Source organism: Nerophis ophidion, linkage group LG26 (assembly GCF_033978795.1).
Source record: "Nerophis ophidion isolate RoL-2023_Sa linkage group LG26, RoL_Noph_v1.0, whole genome shotgun sequence".
NCBI classification, from domain to species: domain Eukaryota; kingdom Metazoa; phylum Chordata; class Actinopteri; order Syngnathiformes; family Syngnathidae; genus Nerophis; species Nerophis ophidion.
In genome coordinates, this window is record NC_084636.1 from 26,839,783 (window position 1) to 26,856,487 (window position 16,705).

Consider the following 16,705-nt stretch of genomic DNA (forward strand, 5'->3'; position numbering starts at 1 on the left):
TGGGTAGATGTAGGCAAAGTGGATTCATTTGAATGTTTAAAGGCCAACTGAAATGAGATTTTCTTATTTAAACGGGGATAGCAGGTCCATTCTATGTGTCGTACTTGATCATTTTGCGATATTGCTATATTTTTGCTGAAAGGATTTAGAAGAGTACATCGACGATAAAGTTCGCAACTTTTGGTGGCTAATAAAAAAGCCTTGCCTGTACCGGAAGTAGCAGACGATGTGCGCATGACGTCACGGGTTGTAGAGCTCCTCACATCCTCACATTGTTCACAGTAATAGCCACCAGCAGCGAAAGCGATTCAGACCGAGAAAGCGACAATTTCCCCATTAATTTGAGCGAGGATGAAAGATTCGTGGATGAGTATAGTGAGAGTGAAGGGGAAAAAAAAAATGTTATTAGACACATTTACTAGGATAATTCTGGAAAATCTCTTATCTGCTTATTGTGTTACGAGTGTTTTAGTGAGATTATATGGTACCTGAAAGTCGGAGGGAAGCCACGCAGCTGCAGGAGGACGCAAGCTCCGCTCATGTCTCCGGTAATAGCCGACTTATTACCAGAATTTTCTCACCAAAACCTGCCGGTTGACATGTGGTCGGGAACCATGTTCGCTTGACCGCTCTGATCCATTGTAAAGCTTCATCTTCGGCAATATAAACAAGGAAACACCGGCTGCGTTTGTGTTGCTAAAGGCAGCTGCAATACACCGCTTTCCAACAACAGCATTCTTCTTTGTAGTCTCCATTATTAATTGAACAAATTGCAAAAGATTCAGCAATACAGATGTCCAGAATACTGTGTAATTATGCGATGAAAAGAGACGACTTTTAGCCGTGAGCGGTGGTAGAAGAACATGTTCGCTAGCACCAGTGACGTCGCGCGCACGCGTCAACATTCCGCGACGTTTTCAACAGGATACTTCGCGGGAAATTTAAAATTGCAATTTAGTAAACTAAACCGGCCGTATTGGCATGTGTTGCAATGTTAAGATTTCATCATTGATATTTAAAATATCAGACTGCGTGGTCGGTAGTAGTGGGTTTCAGTAGGCCTTTAAAAAGAGTTGTCTGTCTGTAACTTACTTTATGCTCACCACTAGTCGGCGCCTAGCAACCATGCAATAACCATGTTATTCTGTGTTGAAGTTAACCACGATGGACCACGCTCGAACACTCGCACAGAGTTGACAAGGTTCACGCTTTCTCACTTTACATTTGTTACGCTTTTAATCCCCATTCACTATTTTATATTTTTTTTCATATTCATAAACTTTGGTTTTCGCAGCTTGCCGTCGTTCGAGTAGCTCTGATTGATGGATCGAAATGAACAGTCCACTCTGCTTACATTTAACCAACCTCAGAAGACACTACATAATTTAAACCAATCAGAAACAACGTAAATCGGGTCTTGCCGTTTCCCTTTCATGCACCTCAGCTGTATGTTGTTTCTGATTGGTTCAAATTGCGTGATGTTTTCCGTGGGTGGTTAAATGTAGGCACACCTCAGATATGCACATGCAGATTGTATTACACGCTCACGAATCTGGATGCTCTAACTCAGTGGTCCCCAACCACCGGGCCGTGTGTTGCACAAGTGTTGCAAAAGTCACGTGTAAAAAAGACAGCCAATAGAGCGTTGCTGCTTCCAGCATATCATAGACTCTACACACCTGCATTTTTGAAAGCCAGCACACAAGTTGTATTACACGCTCACAAATCTGTATACGCTTGCTCAAATCTTATTGGAAGTGTCGCACAAGTCACGTGTAAGCATTTCGAGGGTTCTTTCTGATTAGGGGCAGACAGACAACTTAAAACCCATGTTTGCGGATCTAAAACACATATACACAGATCTGAATAGACACACTCGGATCAATATACAGACACACAAACTAGTACACACGCACGCAAATTGGATTACACGCGCACAGATTGAGATACACGTTCGCAAATAATTTTGCTACCATAATACTTCCTTACATACCCGTGTATCCTAGGCGGCAGCGGCACTGATAATCGTTGATAAGTTGTACGCAGTCAAGGCTTCCCGGGGCGTGGCAAGGCTCAGACAGGCACTCGTTCAGATCTCCCTCGCAGTGCTCCCCCACAAAACCTGGAGGGCAAGAGCAAGCGTAGCGTCCTATTCCGTCGACACACTGTCCCCCATTCCTACAAAGGGGCTCCCAGGAGCCAGGCTTGGGTGCACAGTCGTCCAGGTTCACTTCACACTGCAGCCCTACACAAGAAGCAGATCATTTTATCCATCATGAAAACTAAAAAAAAGTGCTGGTTCTCAATCTGTAGGCTAACCATGTGTTCCAGGTGGGCAGGCACAGGTGAAGTGGTTGATGAGGTTGATGCACGTTCCTCCATGCATACAGGGCCTCGAGTGGCATTCGTCAACATCATACTCACAGTTCACCCCCTGGTAGCCTGGCTTACACTAGAGGAACAATGCCAGTGTAATGCATGTGTGGTACTCTATCAGATCCACAATGGACGCAGGGTCAGAAAAGCTACTTACGACACATTCATACGTGCTCTGATAGTCCTTGCACGTCGCTCCATTGCGGCAAGGGTTGGACTGGCATTCATCAACCATATCTTCACAGTAGCTGCCTGTGTATCCAGGCTGGCACTGACACTGGTGGGAGTACCCCACATTCACACACCGCCCTGCATTCTTACAAACATTCTCCACATCCAGACCTACGGGATTAAGAGAAAAGCATATTCAATTATTTCAATAATGTGTGCGATTTAAAACGTGTATGCGTGATGTAAAACAGCAAGATCACTTACCGTTTCTGGCAGCAAAGTCCTGGCAAGACATATTGGGCACGTCACAGTAACGCCCTGTCCATCCCATCTGACAATGGCAGGTCCAGGAGGTCGCCGACTGAGAGCAGGAGCCACCGTTGTGACAGCGCACTCGACTGCACAAGTTGACAAAATTCTGCAAACATTCAAACAAATATTTGGTGGCTGATATAACCACATATGATGATGAGTACTGTATACAGTAACTTCTCCTTGTCACGTCACGTGTATCTTTATGTTTAATGAACTGTTAATTGTAACCATTGTGCAATATTAACCTAACTGTGCAATGTTTATTTATAAATATAGGGCAGCTAAACATACAATTCAGGCTGTTTTTAATCTATACTGCACTGAATATAATTGCACACAATTTCATTGTACTCTCTACAACAGGGTCTTAACATTGTCCAGGCCAAAGACCCCTAAACTAATGGAGTGATGGAGCAGGGACCCCCTTCTTATATATCTTGTAGAATATATATATATATATATATATAACCATGTATATATATATATATACACATACATACATATATATATATATATATATATACGTATATATATATATATATATATATATATATATATATATATATATATATATATATATATATATATATATATATATATATATATATATATATATATATATATATATATATATTAAACTGGTCATAAAGGTAACTTGTTATTGTGCAAAACTAAGATATTCAAATAATAACAGTACTGCCGCGAAGCTAGCTGACAACTAGAGCACTAATCCCTAGCTAGCAACCTGTCCGCAAATTGCAAGGTGGAATCTTGTTTGCATATCCCTAGCTGGAAACTACAGCACTAATTGCAAACTGGCGACTATCGTGCTAATCGCTAGTGGTCAAGTAGTCTGCAAGTCGCTAGATGGCATCTACAGTGGTAATTGCTAGCAGGCAATTAGACTGCTAATCGCTTGCGCTTAAATGCTAGCATAATAATTATTTTATGTTTTTATTTTAAAACTGCAAGCTACAGTGGGTAAGGAGTCCATACCAATGTAATTTATAAATAATACTGCAGTGTGTGTATATCAATTTTAATGTGTATTTAAAAATTTTAAATTTGTAGAAAAAATATACATGACAAAGTCCACATCAACTAAATATTTTACGACCCCCCTGCAGTGCCTCAGCAGACCCCCTGGAGAATTTGGATTGTTTTAAATTAAAGGTACCAGAATAATTATGTCTTGTATTCAGGTCAGCTGGATCTCCAATGTCTCACATCCAATGATAAAATATACCTGGCAGTTGTATCCACTGTAGCCCACAGGGCAGGTGCAGCGGTAGGTCCCAAGGCCGTCGGTGCAGATGCCGCCATTCTTACAAGGTTGGGAGTTGCATTCATTCTTCTCGTGCTCGCAGAATGTGCCGTGGAAGCCCGGGCGGCATCGGCATGTGAAGGTGTTAATGCCATCGATACATGACCCGTTATTCAGGCAGGAGCTGGAGGGGAAAAAGCAAAATTATTAAAATCTTAGACTAGTGAAAGTGGCTTTAAATGAGGTACTCGCACTACAACGTTTGCACCGTTCTGGAGTCCCTAGCTTGATCCACACTTTTTCCATGATTGCCTGAATTTTTGGCAGCTTTTTCCAAAACTTGCACTAATTACATATTCTTTTTTTTTTTTTTTAAATACAATATCAGTTTACATTTTACACTTCAAAAGAGCTTGACCATATCGATCCTTGGTTTATGTTCCAGCAAATGAGGACGTGAATTTATTTCAAAACGTTTTCCTTACCCAGAAAGCTTAGTTCTGTAGACAGACACTGGAAGAGAGTCTGAGCTAAGCGTTAGTACGAGAACAACAAATAGTTCAGGTACTGTTGCTGGTCCTGCTTCATCCACACAAAAAACAATCAGTTAAAAATGACCTGATGATACTGAACTCAATTTAACACACTTCCTTGTGGTCTAGATATTATTTATTGGATACACCGGGGTGTACATTTTGCATAAATGCTGCTCCACAATAACATTTATAACAGCAATATGTTAATTTCTGCAGGCACAAACAAACATATTACCAACTGTAATGTGACTGGCTAATCTATATATTAAACCTGTTTATAAGTTTAAAAACAAAAAAAAGTGAAAAAAGTGAAAAAAGTTTTTTTTTTTTTTTATAAGTTTATTTTTGACTGGGACTAAAAAAAAACAGTGGTGACGTCCATCTTCTAAATTTAGCAGTGTACAGTTTGTAAATATGAATTATGATACTTTTGCAGAAGGCAAGGCGTAGACAGTGTCAATCGCAATTGGGAATTGCCTCTACAAACAAAAATCCTGCAGACAGACTAAAACAAGTGGGGTATAAATGTGACTGTAGAGCAAAATTTACACCAAGCATATCCAATACATATTACAGAGACCACAAAGAGGTATGGTAAATGTAGGTTAAAATCATCATAGGTTGTCTTTAATTTCTTGATTATTAATTGAATTAGTTAATGAAGTTGTAGGTTAGCGAGTGTGTAAAGGGATTGAATATTTGATTATTTTGAGTCTACATATTTGATTTTTACTATGTATTTTTTATATCAAGAATTTACACAATGCGATCTCACTACTGTCGAGGGTTACGGTTGCCTACTCAGTGGCCTAGTGGTTAGAGTGTCTGCCCTGAGATGGGTAGGTTGTGAGTTCAAACCCCAGCCGGGTCATACCAAAAACTATAAAAATGGGACCCATTATCTCCCTGCTTGGCACTCAGCATCAAAGGTTGGAATTGGGGTTTAAATCACCAAAAATGATTCCCGTGCGCGGCCACCGCTGCTGCCCACTGCTCCCCTCGACTCCCAGGGGGTGATCAAAGGTGATGGGTCAAGTGCAGAAAATAATTTCGCCACACCTAGTGCGTGTGTGACAATCATTGGTACTTTAACTTTACATGCGTGCCGTGCCTCGGCCCACCTCTTCCAATCATGCCATAGGAGCAGAAGTGTGCCATGCTTGGGCGCAGCTCAGTGCACTCACCATACTTAAGTTGTGAAGTGGGCCCAAGCACGGCCCGATCTGACCAGTGTGAGTACGGCGTAAGTGACCAAATGAAAATGACATGAAGTTGCACACCTTTCAGTGCATTCCTGGATGTTGTGTTCGCACAGGATTCCATCGAAGCCTGGCCGACAGTCGCAAACAAAGCTGTTGACGTGATCCCGGCAGCTGGCTCCATTCCAACAAGGCTGGCTGGCACACTCGTCGATCTCCCTTTCGCAACGGCCCCCCTCGAAACCTGGATGGCACTCGCAGGCGAAACCTCCGACATCATCCACACAGGAGCCACCATTTAAGCATGGGTCTGGGAAGCAGAAGCAGATTGATTGAATGAATGCAGACAATCCATTAAATTAATTTATTTTATTTTTCATTTATACACTCACTGGGTGAACAATCGTCCACATCTGTCTGACAGTTGTGTCCACTGTATCCAGGCTCACATTTACACATGTAGCTGCCCGGGCTGTTCACACAGCGACCGCCGTTCCTGCAAGGGTTCTTTTTGCATTCATTTACATCCTCAGAGCAGCGTGGCCCTGGAAATCAATAAACAAATCTCAACTCAACATTGATGACAGCAAATATTTTTTTCTCTGGCTCATAAACCGCATACTGTACATACCTTGCCATCCAGCAGGACATCGACAGGTGTAAGAGGTATAGTCTGCAGTGGGACGACAAACACCTCCCCTCTCGCATGGATGAGAGGCACAAGGGACAAGCTCGTCTTTGCAATTTTTACCTACATAGACATTATAAACATTTTTTAATGATCAAGCCAACAGTTTTTATCTTGCACATGGTTGGGAAAAGGACAAGTGAACACCCACTTAAAGAGAATGAGGGTGTAGTTTACAACTTTTATCCGAGCAGCTAGAAACAGCCAAATTATAGCGTTAATTGTAAAAAATTAAGCCTGTAATGTTTTTTAATCGTGTCGATCTAATCTCTAATCTATACTGTTATTGTCTCTGTTTGCCTGTGAGTTGTCTTGCCCTCTTCTTGTTCTTGACTGAGAGAAAGAACTTTACCATCATGCCGCACAAAGATCATATGTAGCCACGGCGAAAAGTAAGTCTCAGTCTGTCAAGAGGCTGATGTAAGCGGCTTTAAATAATGGGTATATGATTAATTATATCTAGCAAGCAATGTAAAATATTCATAATAAAATTAAAGACGAATCATAAGTGTGTTTATGGTTTGTTTAAGTTTAAATGTTGTCAAGTTTTTCGCGTACAGAGGACAATGCTTTTTTCTCCCATCTATCTATTACACAAGCTATGGAGAAATGATTAAGACCATCTTAAGGTGACTTTATACTGTTATAACTATTAGTGATATATTACAAGTACAATAATGTGTAAATTATATTTAAAATAAGAAGACACTTATATGGAGGAAAATGTTTTAATCGCCTGTGCGCACAATCACGTGTCTGCCACTGGATGAAAAGAAAACATCTCTCATAAGTAACTAATTTCCATGTTCTGTCGTTAAAATAGGGTTTATGGGACTGGCAGTCAGGAAATCTAATCAAAGCAAACATTTCCTCTGATCTGTTTTACAAAGTTTAACATGTGATTGTGACAATTATAGACATTTTTATTTGTCAAACCACTATTAGTAGCATCTGCTAGCAGTGTAATTAATGGCTCTGTTTGATCTATTTTACATTATCGGAAGCAGAAGTAAAGCAACAAGTTCTACATTCAATACACAAAAGTGTTTTTGCCTTTTTTTATGTACACTTTGGACCTCATGTCTTATAAAAATAAAACAGACTGCATCAGCTCAAAGCAACAGAATACTTTACAAGTTACTTTAAAGAAAACTCTTTCTTTTTCTCGTTCTTTATAAGAGGTCCCGGAAGGACAGTTGACAGGGGAAAAAATATACAAAAAAACTATCCATAAAGTCAAAAACATGGCATGATTGCTTGCTCTCTAATACATTTCTGCACGTAACAAAAAATAAGTCTATTAATCAATGCAATCGATTATTTTGCAAGCTCTTAAATGTGTCAGGCTTGTCCCTGACAGTTTGGTTATGTTTTAGTTTTTCCTCTGTGTTTGTCTTTGTTTCCTGTCAGCGCTTTTATTTTGGTTGTTTCCTGTTTGTCTCCCTGAGCGCCGCTTCCCCTCAGCTGCGGCTGATTGGCACCTGGCCACACCTGGTGTCAATCAGCCAGATACTATTTAAACCTGCCTTGCCATCCAGTCTGTGCCGGAGTATTGTCATTTCGACTTGTCATTGTCAATGTCGCTACTTCCTGTCGTTGTATGACGTGGATTACTTTCTGTCTCCAGTTCTCTCTGGTTCCTCGTCACTTGTGAGCTGTTCCCTGGTTCCTGATTCTTGTTCCTGTTTCCTGTCTCCTGTTTTCCTGGTTTGTGTTTTGCCTTACATTTTTGGACATTAAATTATGTTTTCCTGGACAAAGCCTGCTATCTCTGCATCTCGGGGTTTGTCACCTACACCACGCGACAAAATGATTCCATCTCACTCATTAGAATGATGGCCAGCACTTCTTCTCATGCTCGCAACAGCACAGCGTGAGTCTTTGAGTTAAATGGCACGGCTTTTAGCAATGAAGTTGCATGTAAGTGCGAATCAAGATTGCGATTTCTTGAGAAACCCTGGAGCCATGAAGGTACAGTACTTTGGAAAAGGGTAATAACAGACTACAGTAGATACACACCTATGAATGGTGGACTACACTGACAAGTGTAACCGTTGACTCGGTCGATACAGATGCCTTGGTTGTAACAGGGATTGGATGCGCATTCGTCTATGTTCTTCTCACAGTTCAAACCTAAGAACAGAGGAGGGGGTGAAGCTTTTTCAAAACAGGCCACCATATACATATGTGTGTGGGAAAAATCACAAGACTAATTCATCTCTACAGAACTGTTTCATGAGGGGTTTCCTCAATCGTCAGGAGATTTCTCCTGACGATTGAGGGAACCCCTCTGTAGAGATGAAGTAGTCTTGTGATTTTTCCCACACATAAAAATTGCGCTCTACCACGGTATCGAGTACTATTCTCTGGATAATCCAATTAATATATATATATATATATATATTCCTTGTAACTATATCTACCTCTGAAACCAGGTTGGCACACGCAGGTGTAGCCGTTATGTCGGTCCAAGCATGAGCCACCATTTTGGCACGGATTAGGCTGGCATTCGTCCCTTTCCTGCTCGCAGTGTTGTCCTATCCAACCGGCTTCACACTCGCAGTGGTAGCTATTAGTAGAGACAAGAATGCGATCAAAGCCTGACCACAGTCACTCAAATATGATAAATGACTGCATAGTAGATCCCAATAAGACATACAGTATAAAGATAAACAACATCCTACCCGTGTTGCTGTTCAATACATTGCCCATGCACACAAGGCTGACGCTCACAGTGGTCGATCCCTGTGAGACACAGGGGGCCGTGGGTGCTTGGGGGGCACAGGCAGTGGAACCCATTAATCTCGTCCATGCACGTTCCCCCACTCATACACGGATTGGAGTTACACTCGTTGATATTCACGTCACATTTGATTCCTGTTAGATAATATATTTCTGGTCAGAGTACGGTCAAATTATATTCTGAATATATTGCGCTTACTGGTGTACACCAAAAAATACCTGTGTATCCTGGAGTGCACACACACTTGTACTCATTTATGCCATCCTGGCACTCTCCGTACTCGCACGGGTTGCCGGCACAATCATCTTCATTGATCTCACAATTCACACCTGAGAAAAGCAAAAAGCAATTAATCAACTATGAATAACGTCCCTCTAGGAGTCTGTCTCTATACGGAGTACAGTCAGTTGTACTGCAGGGGGTGCTCGAGCGCAGCTTTTGAAAAAACGGTGAGCAGGAAGTAAAAAAATGTGAACAAACCTGCCCTTCAGCAAATATTTAGTACAACTGCAGTGTGTCACAACATTAGCACGTGGGACACAAAGAAAACTTTCCAGAGAGGAACATCAGAAGAGAGGAAGTAGACAATGGAAAGTGAAAATAAAGGCTACTTTTGGTCAAGTCCGGACAGTTCATGTGCTCGTACCAAGCCTCAGGGTGATACACTGCACAGGGCTAAATGTACTAATCCACAAGGAAATGTAATGCCACTTGACCTAGACTTGTGACTGCAACACGCACTTACAATCAGGGATGTTTTGGAAGCTGTTCAACCTAGGAGGAACTGTTCAAAAATAAAAAGTAAAGCAGAGGATCTAGTTGCTGGACTACAAACTATATAAAAATGAGTAAAATTTACAATACAGGCTCTGCTACACATCTTAATTACTATCATTACATTGAGTTTCATGTTAAAATAATGTAGGTTTTAGAGTGTATTAAGTGTTTTAAGAGCATAAAAAGTGTTTTAAGTAGTCTTATAGCAGTGGTTCTTAACCTTGGTTCGATCGAACCCAAGGGGTGCGGTGAGTCGGCTTCAGGGGTTCGGCAGAGGTCAAAACACACCCGACTCATCGTCTCAATAAAAACTTCTCCTTATCGGCGTATTACGGATACGTCAACAGCAGAAGTCACACTGATTTGCAGGTGTAATTTGTTGTGAGTTTATGCAGTCTAGTGAGAGTTTAGTGTCGGTTTTGTTCTTTGAACAAGGTGATGTTCATGCACGGTTCACTTTGTGCACCAGTAAAAAAACATGGTAACACTTTAGTATGGGGGATATATTCACCATTAATTAGTTGCTTATTAACATGCAAATTAGTAACATATTGGCTCTTAATTAGTCATTAAGTACTTATTAATGCCTTATTCGGCATGGCCTTATTATACCACTAACCCTCTAACCCTAACCCTAACCCTAACCAAATAACTCCAAATTAAGTCTTTGTTACTTAAAATATGTTCCCCTAGTGTCCAAAAACCTCTAAATTAAGTCTTTGTCACTTAGAATATGTTCTCCATACTAAAGTGTTACCAAAAACACACATCTTTGTCTTGAATTTGAAAAAAATATATACATTTTATTTTTCACTAAGAAGGGTTCGGTTAATGTGTATATGAAACTAACGGGGTTCGGTACCTTCAACAAGGTTAAGAACCACTGTCTTATAGTATTACAAAAAAATCATAAAATAAATATCAACCCAACTCTGAGGAAATATAACTCCAAGGGATCTGGAACTTAACCCGTGTGATAATCGAGGGGACACTTTTCTTCTTTAAATATGATAACCAAGCCTGCTGCGAAAAAAAAATAAAAGACTGTAACGTTAGCACTGTAGCTAACGCTAGTTTTTGTGCCCTCCTGTACCACTCATGTTGCGATGTTGTTGTGACAAGCGTGATAAGTGCAGAGTTACAGTGTTAATGCACAGTCCGTCAAAGGCGGCCTGGACAAACGCAGCTTGTTAGCGTTAAACCGACAGACAGCATCATGACTTGATTTTTTTGGCAAGGACATTTCCAACTAATGTGGGACCACTGATACATACAGCAAATGGTTAAAAAAATAGTATCAGATGCAAGATTTTAAAATAATGATCAACCTTGTTTGTTTTAAATACCGTTCAGGACGTGAATGTGGGTTTACCTGCAGTCCCAGGGGGGCAGTTACACTGGTAGGCATTGACAAGGTCAATGCAGCGTCCTCGGTTCTGACAGGGGTTGCTGTGGCACTCCTGGACTTGGATGTTACAGATGGAGCCCATGTATCCCGGCTGGCACTCACAGAAGAAGGTGGTGATGCCATCCTTACACACGCCGTGGTGGCATGGCTCCGGCTGGCAGTCGTTGATATTTTCATCGCATAATAGACCTGTGAAGCCTAGAAAAGCAGGAGGGGGTGGTTGAGTGCCCTTTTATTCAACACATGAAGAAGTCGTAGGCTTAGGTCTTACCTTCAGCACATTCACAGTCATATCCGTTTGGGCGGTCGATGCACTTGGCTCCATTTAAACAGGGCGTGCTGGAACACTCATCAATATCTATTTGGCACGTTTCACCGCTGAAGCCTGGAAGAACAAAAATGGCTAACTGTTTAAAAAAAAAAGGTCTGTCAGACCTTTTTAATTGTGATTAGTTGCAGTTTGTTAATAGTTGATTTGTGTATAATTGCAGATAAATATGATTTTCTTTTGTAATTACAAGTGGACCTTAGACAACTTTGAAGATATTATCACCATGGCTGGACAATTAGTTTGCTTTAACAAAGTGTTTTTAAATTATGCTTTTTTTAAGAAGCTCTACAAAAAAAGCACATAAACAAAATTTTACTGAGAATTAAAAAATACTTGCAGTATGTTGGTGTCTTGCCATATTTTGTATTTTGAATACAGAATTTCTATTACTGCAGTAGGAGCACTTGCATTCAGAGGAGGAGCCACATCATGTTTAGATACCATTTTCACACATTAATAACACAAATGTGGATTTGTACGATCATGGTTTGATCGTCAAAGGCGTTTGGTAATGTAATCTGTGATTTTACTACCTGAATAAATGTTTCGGATATTCTGTACATTACATGTTGTACAAGTTAATGGTATTCATATCTCTGCATAACAATGTTTTAACCTTCTCTATTTATGAATAAAAATGTAATATTTAGCCAGTTAAATATTCTGTAAATACGCACTATCAATCAGAACAGGTTATAAAGTAATACACACTTTATTTCAATCTGCAATAAACATTTATTTGGGTAGAAATATCACAGATTACATTACAACACATTTTTGAAAAAGTGTGATCGTAATGTAAGATTATATTTCATTGTTTTGGTAGTCAGACTGGATGTGAAGCGTAGCGTTATTATATCAATCAATCAATGTTTATTTATACAGCCCTAAATCACAAGAGTCTCAAAGGGCTGCACAAGCCACAACAACATCCTCGGTTCAAATCCGATATTATTGTGTTTGTTATTATTGTGTGATTGGTATGTGAAAAAATCCCTTGACATGTTTTGACAACGTAAAAGTCTCCGATAAAAATGATTCTCGACTTTCTGTCTACCGTCTTTTTTTCTGCTGAGCTTTTATTCCACCTTACTAAAGCAGTTAGAGTAACATTCCACTTTTTATGTTATCAATGCACTCAACTGTATTGTAAACATGGACATAAAGCTCCTCCTGTCTACAATTGGAAAAACCACACCAGCATGCATTCGCTCCAATGATGTCATCTCACGCCGATCTGAGATAAAATGGCCTTGTTTGGCCGGGAAAACGACTTGCCATGGTTTTGGATCTGAGATTTCCAAAACCATGGCTATTTTTGAGATTGTCACTGAATGCCATTTAATTTCAGCACGCTACGAAATAGAGCGATAATGTTTCAGGACACAAGCGCGGTAATACATTTATTGCTATTAAAGGAACTTCTAGTTAAAAAATATATATTTCATGGTTGCATGACCTCATGTGTACAAACCTGCTGGACACTCGCAAACAAAGCGACTGACTTGGTCCAGACATTTCCCCTGGTTCAAACAAGGAGAGCTGAGACACTCATTCACCTCCGTCTCACAGTGAGTGCCCTCAAATCCTGCAAGATGTCAACACAGAGTAAGTCCATTCTGTGTAAATTATGGATATTCCTACTGTGTAAGCACATTTTTAAGAAATTAAGCAGCGTACCAGGCATGCAGATGCAAGTGTATTCTCCGATGCGGTCCAGGCAAGTGCCGTCGTTCTGGCAAGGGTTGGATCCGCACTCGTTGACGTCCTGTTCACAGCGGGGCCCGGCATAACCCCTCACACAATTGCAGGTAAAGGAGCCGTCGGTGTTCACACACTGACCACCATGCTCGCAGGGGTTGCTTCCTGAGAAATAAAATGGGGAAGGTGTCAGTGTTGGAGAGAAGGAACGGATGCCTTAAGATGATTTATAGAGATGCTTCTCACCGATGCTACACTCATCTCTATCCACGTTGCAAGTGCTGCCGACATACCCTGGCGGACAGTTACAGTTAAACATGCCACTGATGGGGTTGGTGTCACATTGGGAGCCCTCCCTACACGGGCTGCTGATACAGGCGTCGTCTATATGGCAAAGTAAACCTGCAGAAACACACAAGTGATGCGATGAGACTTGCTGATGCCAAAGAATACATCATTAAAAAACAAAAACAAAACACAAAAAACGCTATATATTTTCTACACGGTAGACGCGCCATGCTCGTCTGCTGTGATCACATGAGGCTGATTCCCATGAAGCACAGTTGCACGTCATTGCCTTAAGGGAGACATGAAGGCGGCAGACTTTGCTGTATAAGACCAGAAAATATTATTTGTGGTTGGCCTTGTTCCATAGACAGTCTTCATAGGTCCAACATTCTTTATTCTCATTATATTATCAGTAAAAATTTAACTACCATATAATGGCTTGTGGTGTACATTTACTCAACTGTTGAGTGGCAATAAGGTCTTTATCAAGGGAAAGGCACTAATTTGTACAAATGCATTTTTATAATTACATAAATTGCAAATTTTTCAGGGCCATATATGTGCACACAGCAGTGTTTTCACTGCACCAAAACCTTACCTGTACATTATTAATGATGTCAGGATCAATACCCATAACATTAATATTACCATTACAAAGGGTTACCAATAATGGTAGTTACTTTACTCGGACAATAATGATTGAGATGAAATGTAATTTCTAAGAGGCCACAGAGTCTTGTTGATATTGCAGAGGCAAAGTAAAAGCATAGTGAATTAGTACGACGTTAAACTAATAAATAGGCCAAATACACTTAAATATGCCTGTATACTTGTTGGGTAAGTATTATTTTGTATACCAACACAACAAATCTGTGAGAAAGCAGACTATAAGGATTTTAACAGCATAAACCAGGGGTCACCAACCTTTTTGAAACCAAGAGCTACTTCTTGGGTACTGATTAATGCGAAGGGCTACCAGTTTGATACACACTTAAATAAATTGCCAGAAATAGCCAATTTGCTCAATTTACCTTTAATATATATATATATATATAAAAAATGGGTATTTCTGTCCGTCATTCCGTCATACATTTTTGTTCCTTTTACGGAAGTTTTTTTGTAGACAATAAATTATGAAAAAAACACTTAATGGAACGGTTAAAAAGAGGAGAAAACAGGAAAAAAAAATAAAAATTAAATATTGAAACATGGTTTATCTTGAATTTCGACTGGTTAAAATTCAAAATTCAACCGGAAAAAAGAAGGAAAAACTAGCTAATTCGAATCTTTTTGAAAAAATTAAAAAAATAATTTATGGAATATCATTAGTAATTTTTCCTGATTAAGATAAATTTTAGAATTTTGATGACATGTTTTAAATAAGTTAAAATCCAATCTGCACTTTGTTAGAATATATAACAAATTGGACCGAGCTATATTTCTAACAAAGACAAATCATTATTTCTTCTAGATTTTCCAGAACAAAAACTTCAAAAGTAATTGAAAAGACTTTGAAATAAGATTTCAATTTGATTCTAAAGATTTTCTAGATTTGCCAGAATAATTTTTGGGAATTTTAATCATAAGTATTTTACAAATATTCTTCGTCGAAAAAACAGATGCTAAAATGAAGAATTAAATTAAAATGTATTTATTATTCTTTACAATAAAAAAAATAAATGTACTTGATCATTGATTTAAATTGTCAGGAAAGAAGAGGAAGGAATTTAAAAGGTAAAAAAGGATATGTGTTTAAAAATCCTTAAATCATTTTTAAGGTTGTATTTTTTTCTCTGAAATTGTCTTTCTGAAAGTTATAAGAAGCAAAGTAAAAGAATAAATGAATTTATTTAAACAAGTGAAGACCAAGTCTTTAAAATATTTTCTGGATTTTCAAAGTCTATTTGATTTCAAATTCTATTTGAGTTTTGTCTCTCTTAGAATTAAAAATGTCGAGCAAAGTGAGACCAGCTTGCTAGTAAATAAAAAACGTTTTAAAAATAGAGGCAGCTCTCTGGTAAGTGCTGCTATTTGAGCTATTTATAGAACAGGCCAGCGGGCTACTCATCTGGTCCTTACGGGCGACCTGGTGCCCGCGGGGACTGCGTTGGTGACCCCTTGCGTAAACTAATGATGGTGGTTGATTTGATATTGGTAGTGTACTTGATATCGTATTGCATATCACTATTCATGGGGAGGATGTGGCGAAGTTGGGAGAGTGGCTGTGCCAGCAACCTGAGGGTTCCTGATTCGATCCCCACCTTCTACCAACCTCGCCACGTCCGTTGTGTCCGTGAGCAAGACACTTCACCCTTGCTCCTGATGGGTCGTGGTTGGGGCCTTGCAGTGTGTGAATGTGTGTGAATGTGTGTGTGAATGGGTGAATGGGGAAATAGTGTCAAAGTGCTTTGAGTACCTTGAAGGTAGAAAAGCCTAATACAAGAACAACCTATTTACCATTTATTTTTAAAAATGTTAATACATTTCTCAGCCATCTCATGTGTTGTGTATCATAATAAAGTTTCTTGAATCTTTGAATCACAGTCGACTAGTTGCACCACCAGTTAATTTTTAAATTGAGGGATAAAGTAGGCATCTATCCAAGGTGTTGCGTTTATTAATTCAAATTGTGAATTGGAGCACAATGCCCAAATAGAGCTGAGGCTGCCATTAATACAGTACCAAACAGCGTACAGTGCAATACAATATAAATGTCATAATTTGCTATTTGAAGACAAATAAATAAATGATAAATGGGTTGTACTTGTATAGCGCTTTTCTACCTTCAAGGTACTCAAAGCGCTTTGACACTACTTCCACATTCACCCATTCACACACACATTCACACACTGATGGAGGGAGCTGCCATGCAAGGCGCCAACTAGCACCCATCAGGAGCAAGGGTGAA

At 39.7% G+C, this 16,705-nt stretch overlaps 1 protein-coding gene across 1 annotated transcript in view; it reads right to left on the bottom strand.

Annotated features, from left to right (window-relative positions):
• The window catches only part of notch2 (notch receptor 2), a 90,052-nt gene that overhangs the window by 14,151 nt on the left and 59,196 nt on the right, over positions 1-16,705 (bottom strand). The window contains exons 8-24 of the mRNA XM_061888495.1: positions 13,756-13,911; positions 13,489-13,674; positions 13,283-13,396; positions 11,749-11,862; positions 11,442-11,675; positions 9,511-9,621; positions 9,234-9,426; positions 8,973-9,118; positions 8,569-8,682; positions 6,493-6,612; positions 6,254-6,406; positions 5,943-6,171; positions 4,109-4,310; positions 2,812-2,965; positions 2,534-2,718; positions 2,320-2,452; positions 1,994-2,245 (exon numbers count right to left, since the gene is read on the bottom strand). Coding sequence (XP_061744479.1) covers positions 1,994-2,245; positions 2,320-2,452; positions 2,534-2,718; positions 2,812-2,965; positions 4,109-4,310; positions 5,943-6,171; positions 6,254-6,406; positions 6,493-6,612; positions 8,569-8,682; positions 8,973-9,118; positions 9,234-9,426; positions 9,511-9,621; positions 11,442-11,675; positions 11,749-11,862; positions 13,283-13,396; positions 13,489-13,674; positions 13,756-13,911 — 2,796 coding nt within the window. The remainder of the gene's footprint in view (positions 1-1,993; positions 2,246-2,319; positions 2,453-2,533; positions 2,719-2,811; positions 2,966-4,108; positions 4,311-5,942; positions 6,172-6,253; positions 6,407-6,492; positions 6,613-8,568; positions 8,683-8,972; positions 9,119-9,233; positions 9,427-9,510; positions 9,622-11,441; positions 11,676-11,748; positions 11,863-13,282; positions 13,397-13,488; positions 13,675-13,755; positions 13,912-16,705) is intronic.